Source organism: Gymnoscopelus microlampas, assembly GCF_963454915.1.
Source record: "Gymnoscopelus microlampas genome assembly, chromosome: 6".
NCBI classification, from domain to species: Eukaryota; Metazoa; Chordata; class Actinopteri; order Myctophiformes; family Myctophidae; genus Gymnoscopelus; species Gymnoscopelus microlampas.
The window spans coordinates 48,022,385-48,034,612 of record NC_139943.1 but is presented as its reverse complement, the minus strand read 5'-3'; the positions used below and the strand labels follow the sequence as shown (position 1 = coordinate 48,034,612).

General features: G+C 40.0%; 1 protein-coding gene across 1 annotated transcript; it reads right to left on the bottom strand.

Annotated features, from left to right (window-relative positions):
• Positions 1 to 7,216: 7,216 nt before the first annotated feature.
• LOC311048105 (uncharacterized protein) lies at positions 7,217 to 11,638 on the bottom strand. The gene is made up of 8 exons (XM_084061140.1): positions 11,562 to 11,638; positions 11,197 to 11,333; positions 10,603 to 10,813; positions 9,586 to 10,346; positions 8,828 to 8,945; positions 8,566 to 8,640; positions 7,892 to 8,044; positions 7,217 to 7,469 (listed from the first exon to the last, which is right to left on the bottom strand). Exons 1-8 carry the CDS (start codon positions 11,622 to 11,624, stop codon positions 7,266 to 7,268), a joined length of 1,722 nt encoding a protein of 573 aa, XP_083917266.1. The 5' UTR covers positions 11,625 to 11,638; the 3' UTR covers positions 7,217 to 7,265.
• Positions 11,639 to 12,228: the final 590 nt, after the last annotated feature.

Genomic DNA, 12,228 nt, shown 5'->3' with positions numbered 1-12,228 from the left:
ATTATATAGCTTATCGGCTATTTTTGGCGAATAGATTTGGTGTAGACTGAAAAAAGCCGTCCAAGTACAGTTTTAACTCAGGTCTGCTTTACTATGAGTGGAGGGTTGAAGTGGTTAATAGGCCGTCTATGGCTTTCAGAACATGCTGTAGGAATGCCTCTGTAAGGATTGGCATCCGCAGGGCACAGTACATTATGGAGGTCATTACATAATGTCTAGCCTCAGGAATCCAATGGGTCAGTGTTTACACTGTGGGATGGGATTCTCTCCCATACAGAATATGTTGAATGGCAGTGTCTCGACATTTTTTACTTTAAGAATGGAACTAGGCACCAGGCCCCAATTTAACAATGTTCAACTATGGGACCACAATATGTAAGATCCTCCATTATAATTGAACTGCGCTGTGAGCTTGTATATCTGCTATTATTTGAATAGCCAACGTATACAATATGGATAAAGGAGTGAAAATGTATAACACCTTTTGCTGGGGACCCCCTGGAACCCCCTCAAGGACCACTGGTGGTCCTCGGACCACTGGTTGAGAACCACTGGTTTAGAGTGTGCATTTGTACACTCTCTGATACACTCTCTGATAAGGGTCCAATTTGTTCGTTGTTTGTTATGTGCACCCCAAGGCAGCATAGGTTTATTGGAAATTGAGAAGTGTTCCAAGATGAGAATATAAATGAAAACAGTCAGCAATAATTGTGTGCAATAGTTATTTTTATGCAGGCCTACTTGCTGAGCAATTTACTAATTTCTGTCAGTGCATCATACATACAACAGATATCTGTGGCCCCTATACACAGTGTTTTTGAGAGTGTCAAATAGGACAGGGATAATCACTCGCGACCCACAAAAATGGATCCGCGACCCACAAATGGGTCCCGACCCACTGTTTGGGAAACAGTGGTGCATAGGGTCTTAAATGGCAGGTCAAAGTAAAGACAAAAGAGCTGCAGCGTTAGTTCCTGTACCTACATCATGGTTTGTGGGTCATGTTTACTCTGTATGATCCCATTATCCCCACCGGCTAAGGCCTGGCCACGCTCCCTGCCTTTACAAGCTAAGCTAAACAATTTCAATGTGAGAATGTACAGCGAAATGAAATGGAACTGAGCACACATATGACTTAAGACCCTGAGGCATGGTTTCAGTTAGTTTGAAGTGCAGCGATAGAAGCCTCTCAGCCCGATGACATCATATAAAAAACCCTATTGCTTTTGTTCCACGACCCCCTACCCCTGTCGCCTTATAGCCTCAGTTCCATCCTCATAACCCCCCCCCCCTCCTCCACTCGACGCACCCCCAGCTCTACTTTGCTCTCCCTCATGTTTGATTCCCAAATTTGGGCAATGGCAGAGAGGTTTTCAACATCTTCTGAAGACGAGTAGATGTGATGGTTTGACTGTGTGTATTCTGAGGTTCCAGACCCGTTTTCAGAAAACATTCAAAACCTCAGTTTTTACAACATAGCAACAGTCAAAGTTGCAGAACAAACATCATCCAACCATTGTCTTCTCCTCCTGGAAAAACATTTTGCCGCTAGATACCAGCACTTTTACTGTGAATTACAGACAAAAATAAAACAAACGAAAATCTCTTTATGCTATCAATCAAGGGACCACTCTATTACCAAAAGTGTTATAGTATTTCACCCCCATTCCAAGACAAACACAAGTGGAGGAAGTCAAAAACACTTTACTGTATTCCTAAGCCAATCAAATTATTGGCTCAGGAATGTGACAAAAACAAAAAAAATGGGATGTGTAATTGTTTTTTTTTTTGGGTGAACTCTATAACTAGACTAGACTGGTGGTTCTCAAACTTTTTCATGTCAATGACCCCCAAATTGATAGGTATTTGGCCACGGACATTAGTTCCAAACACTTTTTCAAGATCTTTCAAAAATGCTCAAAAATAACTAGCAGCGTGGCAAGAAGTGACGCACTGTGAGCTTGTATATCTGCTTTTTTTGAATATCCAATGTATAAAGCATGGATGAAATGGTTAAAATGATTGTGATGCTGTAACCATTTTGCTGGGGACCCCCTGGAACCTCCCCCCAAGGACCCCACTCTTAAAACCACTAGACTAGACTGTTGCCCTACATGTAATCCCAGTTACTTTTCAGCATGTCCTTGTTCTCCCAGCATGATAATTAACTTACCATGTTGTTTGAGGCACTCTAGGTATTACTGTGACCTTCACTTACAGTCAATCTGGATAAGAGCGTCAGCTAACAACCTCAAATGGAAATTGTGATTGTAACAGTTACTTAGCTACATGTACGGGTTTGACACCACACATTAAATGTCATTTTAAAATACTTTCACTTAGATTAAATAGTATATAGCACAAGATTAAGATAAATGACAGGTACAAAAACGATGGAGCTCTCACAAAAACGACTTCCACCCACGTCTTTACACCTGTGAACCAGTGATGTGACAATAACGTTGATCCTGATTCTGAAAGTTACTAATCATCTGGCTCTTGCAGTCTGATATACACACTTTATGTAGATCTTATCTCTATGAAGAGGGCCCCCATAGCACTGCACACGTTTCATTCATTTTCTAGCTCTTATCATATCCAGAATGTGAGAGGGGGGGGGGGGGGGCTTTGATGTTCAATGAATCATCCGTGCATTAAACTGGAGACACCAAGAGGAAGAGAAAAACAGAAAGAGAGAGGAAAGGAGAACAGGACAGGGCAGGCAGGAACGAGACAAATGGGGAGAGAAAGAGAGCAGGGAGAAAAAAAGATGGACAGAAGGAAAAAAGGAATAGAAAAAGAGAAAGATGGAGAGCAATAAAGAGAGACAGAGAAAGAGGTATACGGACAGAATGAAAAAGGGGGGTGGACAAGAGAAACAACAGACATGTGGCAGAGGTTTATTGGGCGATGTAGAGCGGGGTAGAGCAGACACGAGCGGGGTATAAACCTCGCTTTGATAAAATCTCATGCTCAATTTCCCCCATTTTACTCAACATTAGCCACAGGGTGACTGGCCCCTAAAAAACTCCTCTCTCTCATCTCCCTCCATACGTCTTCATTCATTGGCTGTCAGATCTGGATCCCTGTGAACATTTTCTATAGATCAAAGACACAGCGTTTACAGTATGCCTTGCATGGCTTCTATCAGCGGCATCCATCTACTATACATAGTTTTTTACTTCAGTTTTCACACATCGTGCACCTTGAAAATTATGAGGATTATATATTTACTAGGGGTTCGGGCCGCTATGGGGCTCTCACACCTATGTCGCACTGAACCATCTGACCGATATGTCTGAGTCCTAGTGCCAGGGGCTTTGTCAGAGTACCCGTTGAACCCATCTGTCTGTGTCCCTTTTGTGCCCATATATGGAGATCTCTGTATCTGTCTGTCCACCTGTGTCCCCTTTTCAACCTATCTTCATATAATTGTTCCTCACTAATGCTCATTGTAATATAGCACAATCTTTTTCTACTTGGTCTGTGTCTCAGAGGAGGGCTGTGGACAGTTCAGAAACCCGCCTACCAGTGACATCATCGATGGGGAATCCAAGCTAATAGAAACTGCAGGCTGTCTATAATGGAAGCCATTGCTATAATGTAAGCCATTGTTCTCGCGTTAATAAAAATAAATAAAAGAATATATGTTGAAATCTTATTTGGGGAAAGAAACCTGCATAACGATGATGTCACTGGTTGGCGGGTTTCTGAAGTATCCGCAGCCCTCCTATGAGACACAGACCGAAAAGAAAGAAATTGTACCATGAGTATTGGTGAGGACCAAGTATATGAAGATAGGTTGAAAATGTGTGAAGTCGTCCTTTAAACCAATTTTTATATAGGATAAGGAGGCTCATTGCAACCTTATTGCTATGCACTGACAATAACAAAGGAATTATTACATACAATTATTTGAGTGACCATTGAGTGTGTATTTTGTGTAATGGTCAAACATCCCCACCTCTCAGAATCTCACCCCTGCTGCCACCAGCAGTGGTGGAATGAAACTAATTTATTCAAGTACAGTGCTTATGAACAATTTTGAGCTAATTTTACTTCACTTGGGTTTTTAAAACATTTGTAATACGTATTACTTCTATACATCTCAGAAGCAAATATTGTACTTTTTACTCCGGCACAATTATGACAGCTTTATAGTTATTAGTTACTTAGCAGATTTTGATGATCAGAACATACATTAACTAATAATAAATGATGATGTATTATAATGTAGCTACCCAACAGCAATTACAACCAGCCCTAGCTTTACCAGTTGCTATATACATTAAAGTGATAAACACATTAATGCACTACTCATTAGAATCCAATAATCACATGAGTGTGAAATGGTCCATTTTTCAAAATGAGTCCAATAATCACATGATTGTGAAATTGGCCGTTCTTGCATAATGAGTACTTTTACGTGTTGTGCTGTACAGTAAGTACAGTATGAAAGTAAGACATTTAGATGCCAATATTTTTTGGCATCTTTGGCAAGTAAAATTAATTATTCTGCATGGACGTTTACTTGTGAATTTCTACATGGAGGTATTGCTACTTTTACTTGCAGTAAATAAAACATCTGTGTACTTCTTCCACCATACAAGGTCAAGGTCAAATTCCACCAGAAACATGTCTCATCTACCTCCCTTTATTTTGGTCTCAGCTGTGTTGGACACATTAGTCTCAGTAAATAATTTGGATGAACAGAAAGTCCCGAAAGGCTTGCTGATAATAATCTCATGAGGAGCAGGGCACTCCAAGTGAGGGAAACAAAAACAAAAGCTGACAGAAACCCCACTGCAGTAAATAGACCACCAAGGAATGGAACTGAGTCCAGTAGAAATAGAGACTGTTGTTATGGCTCTGTCAACTGTAGTAAACATGTCCATGCTGGCCTGCTACAGGAGACATTTGTTCATTCTAACGGAGAACACGAGTAAAACTGAATTCACTGCAACAATTCAAGTAAAGCTATGATCCAGAATTTACCACATTGTCTAAAATGTGAGTATACTCACAAGTGTTTAAGGAGTTTGTTTTGTATAAGCTTGGAATAAACCGTATTGTTTTAAACTGGTCTCTATACAGTCTCTATATTTTACTATCTCACAGGAAAATTAGCAAATGTATAGAGCATAAGGAGAATAAAATACAACAAATATTGACACAATAGTATGTCAACCTTTTAAATGTAAAACTCCATTCATGATGTCAGTGTGTTTATAAAAAACAATACAAATATGACAATGAAAATATGTCTTTGATCCAATGAATCACAAGGCAAACAAAGCCCATTGCTATAACATGGATGGAGTATGATACCACAGCTATAGAAGGGGCTTTTTAAGCCTACAGTTATAATGGTAATGTTCTATAATTGCATTTGACCATTGAGAAGCTTTTAGAATAGACTAGTAATGTACGTGTCCTCATGCAGAAAATTAGAAAGTGCCCCATCAACATAACTGCCATTTAATCGTGTTATTAATGTGAAACATTATGTCCTATCATGTGTAGATAAGCACTCTTTGATGTGTAGATAGGCACTCTTTGAACGCACTACAATTAGTTGCTTAATTGCCAAATTGTGTTAATTATTCATCTTTGTCGGCATCATTATGTAAAGTGTTCCCAAAATACATTTTATCGTCACAGCATGGCTTACAATAAAGGGTTTTTATATCATCCAACAATGTGTTTTAATTACATTCCTTTGGTCGATGGCATTCTGCTGTATCCAAGCAATAACTGAGAGAGCATTATCAGACTTGCATTTTGTTCTACTTGAGACTTCTTCCAGTAGTGTTTCTCAACTCCTTCTCTTGGACACAGAATACTGCTGCTTTGCTAACCCTATAGACTGCTGGTTAGCTGTCTAATAAGGAATTAATATGCTATTAATTCCCCCCATAGACTATACAGGTTCTTCCAGGGAACACAATTGGACAATATGTGTGGGCGTCATGACCATTAAAATAGACATTTGGACCTTTAATGATAGCACCACCATGTGGTCAGTTGAAACCATGTTTCATGAGATCCTTATTTCATACCAGGCTACATTTGTGTCCAAAGTGTTTGTGTTCAGTGTTCAAAGTTTCAAGCCTCTACATTTTACTATCTCACTGGAAAATGTGTAAATGTATAGAGAAGAACAAAAATAAAACATGCTGTAGGAAAACCATAGGTTGTAGTCTGGCTCCCCACCATTTAATTAGCTGATAGAATAGAAAGGCACCATTCTGGGTTTCATGCATAAGATAGCCTACGATGGTATCGCACGCCAAAATAGCAGCTCTACAATCGACTGGTCGTGAGCTTGTAGGTTGTCTAATATTTACAATGAAGCATGAATGTTTTCTGTTCAGGGCTCCATTTATGTTCCTGCAATGCTCTACTGTATATGACCAGTAAAATATAGAACCTTGCATAACAAAACGCACAAAGAACCTTTTACTTGGTACATTTTGGTTGGAATATGGTACTGTGAAGCACAATAAATAATCAATCCACAAAGGACATACATATATGTAAGAAAGAAAAACAGGTGCGCTTCCTCTGGATGCCTTTTTAGTTAAGGCAGTGGGTGCTCAGCTATGTATATGACTTAAATCAAAAACCACGAAGTGGAAAAAGCGGCACTCCAAAATAAATACTGCAAGACTGGCTCAGATGTAATTTCTCATTTTTATTTCATTTTTATCTAATTTTTATCAATAAAAATGAGAAATTGCATCTGAGCCAGTCTTGCATTATTTATTTTGGAGTGCCGCTTTTTCCACTTCGGTGGTTTTTGATTTATGACATACATACAGTATATGTATTATATTATGTAATTGGATTAGAGATTAGAGGCATGGCAAACTCAAGGCAAACTTTAATGTTAACAGTCTCCTTAGAAAATATTAAATAATAGGTGTAATCTGTATAAGTACCTGTAAAACTCGACAAACCACAGGGTAAAGAGAAATCTAATCCACAAATCACATCCTGTTTTTGTTTCACAATGCTTCTCCCCACCTATTCCTATTCTTCATGACCTATTGACAGTATTTTTTATGTAAAGCACAACAAGTGTGCCAATTATCCTCTTTCTGTATAAAACACAATATATAGGTAGATTCTTAAACTGGGTGTGTGAGTGCGTGCGTGCGTGCGTGCGTGCGTGCGTGCGTGCGTGCGTGCGTGCGTGCGTGCGTGCGTGCGTGCGTGTAAAAGAAAAAGAGATGACAACACAAACTGCTTCATCCCAAGACGAATCATAGGTCATATTTCTTCCCACTGAGTACATGTCTTTTCCTTCTGTAATTCTCCTTCCTCTTCCCGTTGAGCCCCTTGAGACGGCTTCTGTCTGTTCCGTCCTGGGTGGCCAATGGGAAGCTGTGTTCAGGGTACGTTTCCTGCAGCTTGTTCAAGAAGAACACCTCCAGTTCACGACCCGCTTTGGCCACATCCGAGTCCGGCTACAGAGCATACAACAAGACATTAATGTTCCTGTTCCTTTTAATGTTCTTTTTCCCCCCCAATTTAGTCGTCATGCCAATTGATTGATTCCTCCCCACTCAGCTGGGTGGGGTTCTAATGCATAAGGACAGCTGAGGTAGTATCTGTTAAGATGTCACCAACAGGAGAACATGCTAAATTGACTTTCAAATATGTTGTTCTGAATGGTAAACCTTTAATTTTACTGTATTTAGTGAAAATCTGGCCAACAAGTTTAAAAACATTAAAAAGTGTCAAATGCTACTTTGCCTAGCACTGATGACACATGACGTGAGTAGTTGGATGAGGAATTAATCATGATCAATAATTAGATTATACATAGATTAGTTAAAGCTCAAATCATATTATTTCTGAATAATGTGTTTTGTCTGTGTGAACCTACATAGTTGAAGGTGGCACAGTTCTTCAACATGAGAAGAACGTCATCCACAAACTGCTCGGGGGTGAAGTAGTGCAAAGTGTTTCCATGATCCAGCTTCTTCCGGATCAAAGACAGATCCATGGGCCTTTTAATGATCTGGTAGTAGTTACGAGCCTGGAAACCCATTCACAGACACACTGTCACAGCATTATAATATTGAAAAGCATTGTACCATGGCCTTACTCCTGTATATGTTGTATGTCGAGATATTACATCACAGTATTATTTCAGTGAATAGGAACATTTTCAGCATAAATTCATATTGTATACAATGTTTCATCATCATAATCATCATCATCATCTCCATCATGTGTATCCTGTACTTGCTCTGTTTCTGTAAGGTATTTGGTTTTATAGCTACAATGAAGGTCCTATGCCTCTTCTGTTTTCGCTATACACTAAATATCTACGGCGGAATATCTACGTGAAGCTAGGGTTCATGTAATCTCTCAAGACAGATTCAGAGCTCGGCAGCTGAATCTGTCGGCAACTCCCATTACAATGTGTAGAGTTGTTGTTATTCTACACGGTGCCCCAGAGGCAAATTCAAAGGGAAAACTATTTTTCCCCCTTTTTCTTGCCGATGGGTTGCCAGATTGGGGTTCACGTGGTTGATAGAAGATGATTTAACTGACCAATGGACTGACAGGCTCATGGAATGGTGCACTGAGCATGTGGCAGGACAACAGCAGGGTCAACTTCTCACATCTCTGTAAGGACAGAAGACAAACACAGACACACTGTTGTATATTCTCAATGTGGACTTTCTTTTTTTTTTTGGTGGGGGGGGGCAGTTGTCATTATATAATCAAAGCAATCATCGTGTGTCGTTTGTAATCTCTCTCCAAGTTAGCTTTTACCAAGACGTTATATCCTGAACTGTATTCTACCACTCACCCGCTGGTCCAGGTTGGATAGCGTGTATGGGGCTTTTGTTTTTGGTTTGGTGTTCTCACAGGCGTACATCTCCACAGGGTCCTGCTCTGTCCGGCACAGGGTACACACCCAGTTACCCCTGTAGGAGAAAGATGGATGCTGTTAAAACAACAGTTAAAGAGTTATATTCCATGTTCAGTGGGGATAGTAAACACTGATACATATTGATTGATATCTGAGTGTATAAGTATAGTTGACAGGCTCAGTGATCATCCAGTATTTGTATTTATTGTTATTATTATTACTTGTTATTAATATTACCTTGCTGTATGTTATTATCTTAGCACAGTTCTGCGGAACCAGTTCCACCAACATTATGCCGCTTGCGCTTGTATAAATAAGTAAGTGACAAATAAAACCCTTCTTGATTGTTGATTCTCAGGGGAATATCAGTGAGTTATATGCTTTCAAATGCGTTATAATTTGTTATGATTTTTACATTTCCTATGCATTACAGTACATCAGACAGGTCAGAGCACTGTGTCAGCCGCAGTGCAGTGACCCTGGAGCATTTTGGGAGTTCAGTGCCTTGCTCAAGGGCACTGTGGCAGAGTTGGTAGGCACTGTAGATGTGGTACCAGTCACCATCCTTTTTGTTTTGGTCTTTTAAGCTAAACATTGCCAAACACTGTCTTCTATACATACGTACGTACGTACATACATACGTACATATGTACGTACGTACGTACGCACATATACATGTTTTATCACATACTCACAGTGGGAAGCTGATAAGAGCAGGTATGTGGCAGTCCAGGTGGAAGACCTTGGGGCAGCCGTCACAACAGAGGAGCTCCCCTCCGTTCAGACACACGCCACAGAAATCCTCGCTCTCCATCTCCCAGACACGAGCCTCAGCACAAGCCTTAGCACCAGTCTCAACACCAGCCTCAATGCCTCCCTCAGCAGCAGCCTCAATGTTAGCCTTAAGCTCAGTCTCAGCTCCAACTCCAACTCCAGCCTTAGTCTCAACCTCAGTCTCCTGTTCAGCTTCAGCCTGCTGGCTCAGCACAACAAACCCCTGTTGTGTGGGTGAGCAGTCCATACTTTGACCCTCACTGCTCTCCTCACAATCACATACAGGTTCCATTTCACATTCACAATTGGATTCAGATTCATGGTCTTGGAGGGCAAAGGCATATCTCTGGCCCGGTGTCAGCTGAGACAGTTCTGGTCCCGGATCTATTTCAATCACCATATCCTGGTCTGGTTGTGGGTCCAGATCAAATCGTTCTGAATGGGCCTTCCATCCAGATTGGAGCAGAGTGTAATGTGTATCTGGGGTAGGCTGACAGTCAGGGTGCAACTCCTCATCTGGTTCTGGTGTTGTAGAGGCTGAGCTGTCAGGGTTGTAAGGCTCTGTCCAGGATGAGGCTGTTGGTTCGGACTGGTCCAGATCTAAGGACTCCCCTGTCGGTGCCCATGGAGATTTCTCTTGTCTGATCTCTGGACTGTCCTCCATGTTTGGCATGTGTCCATTCTGTGAGAAGAAACGAGGCAGATGAGAGGGTTTGAATTTAATTTTACGTATTACTTTTCTTTTCTCTTATATTGAATTAAGATGTGTGAGTATGTTCTAAAAAGTAAACTAAACTAAACTAAACTAAAGCAAACAAAGCTTGTGATACCAATAATAATATCATTATTAAAATAAAAATCATCATTATCTTACAATATGCGTTATATGAAAAGAGTCCTCATAGTAATACTACAATATTTAGAAGCTACATTCATACCTGGTGAGCATGATCCAAAGAGGAAGAAATTTGCACATTTGTATTCCAGAACTTGGGCTTTTGTGGACTAGGCAGTCGGACTAGAGACACCACTGGTTGGAAAGCTGCCATGGATAGAGACTGGTCAGGTTCCAGCTGGATCCGCAGACGTTCCAGACACACCAGTGCCACACAGGAATTACCCAGAATCTTCTGGGCCACTGGATCAGTCCTACAAAAACAAATGACCAAGTTCAATAATGACTATTACATTTTAATTTTAAATTCGGGTCATGATACTTTCCTCACAGCATTACTTAATTACAGTATAATACAATGGCATATACCCTCATATAATACAGAATAATATTATGACATGTGACTGGACTATTCCTCTGCTGAAATACCTCCGCTAAAATGGCATTTGAAAATGGCTGAAGAATTACTTTATATCAAACCCCATATTTCCATAATCCATGACAACACTATCACTCAATATGAATGCTAAAATGATTCAAAAACATTATTTTTAAGTCATCTTATCATTTCTATATCAGTTGATTCAAACATTGAGTGATTTGTATCTCAAGGAGCCAGTTCATATTATGTTGTTACCTAATTCTTCTTAGTTGTGTTGCTATGTTTCTGTCAGCAACAGGTGAGACAGAATGCCTTTGCTGTTTTGTAAACAAAGAGCCCACCTCGCTTTTCCCATGACATGTTTCCATCCCACAGGACACAGGGCTGCCCTGCTGTTATTGAAAGAAGGAACGTCTAGTCATTACATACAGTCTTACTGTCAATTCAAAACATTTGCAGATACACATGATAACATAGCAAACAGCACAATATACTTCTATTGTTACTGTTAATGCTGCTACTAATAATAAATAATAAGAGAACAAAATGCCACTCCACTTTAACTTATTGCTACCATGTTGTTACACTATATCCCTTCACCTTTTCTATATATTTTTTACCTTTCTCTTTCTTTGTATTACTTGCTGTATTATGAAGTCGTGCTGTGCTGCAGTGGTTGCCATGTCTGTGGCTGTCTGGTCTGGGCCAGTCTCAAGGGAAATTGCCACCAGTGCTCGCAGTTTAGCTTCCCGTGGCAACAGTGTTGCCTGCCTTTGGGGAAAGTTACCATGGTGCTTGCAAGACAATTCTTCCATCTACCAGGGGTCCTCTGGGGCAAAGAGGAGAATATAGAAAGACAGAAAGAATAAGAAGACACATTTATAGTGTGTCAAACCAAACAACAGCAGAAAGCTTTCCAAACAAGGAGTAAACCCCCCAAGAAGTGTTAAAATACAGCATTCAATGCTTTGAATTTTCCATAATATCCAGAAATCACTGACCAGTGTTCTATTCCAACAAATAGGCCAGTGGTGTAAAGTAACTAAGTACATTTATTCAAGTACTGTACTTAAGTAAAACTTTTAGGTATTTTTACTTTACTGGAGTATTTCCAATTTTCAACAATTTTACTTCTACTCAACTACATCTCAGAGCCAAATATTATACTTTTACTCCACTACAATTATTTGAAAACTTTAGTTAGTAGTTACTTTGTAGATTTTGATTATTATTACAAAACATACATTACCCACTTCAGCCCCCTATATACATTTCGGCCATTTAAAA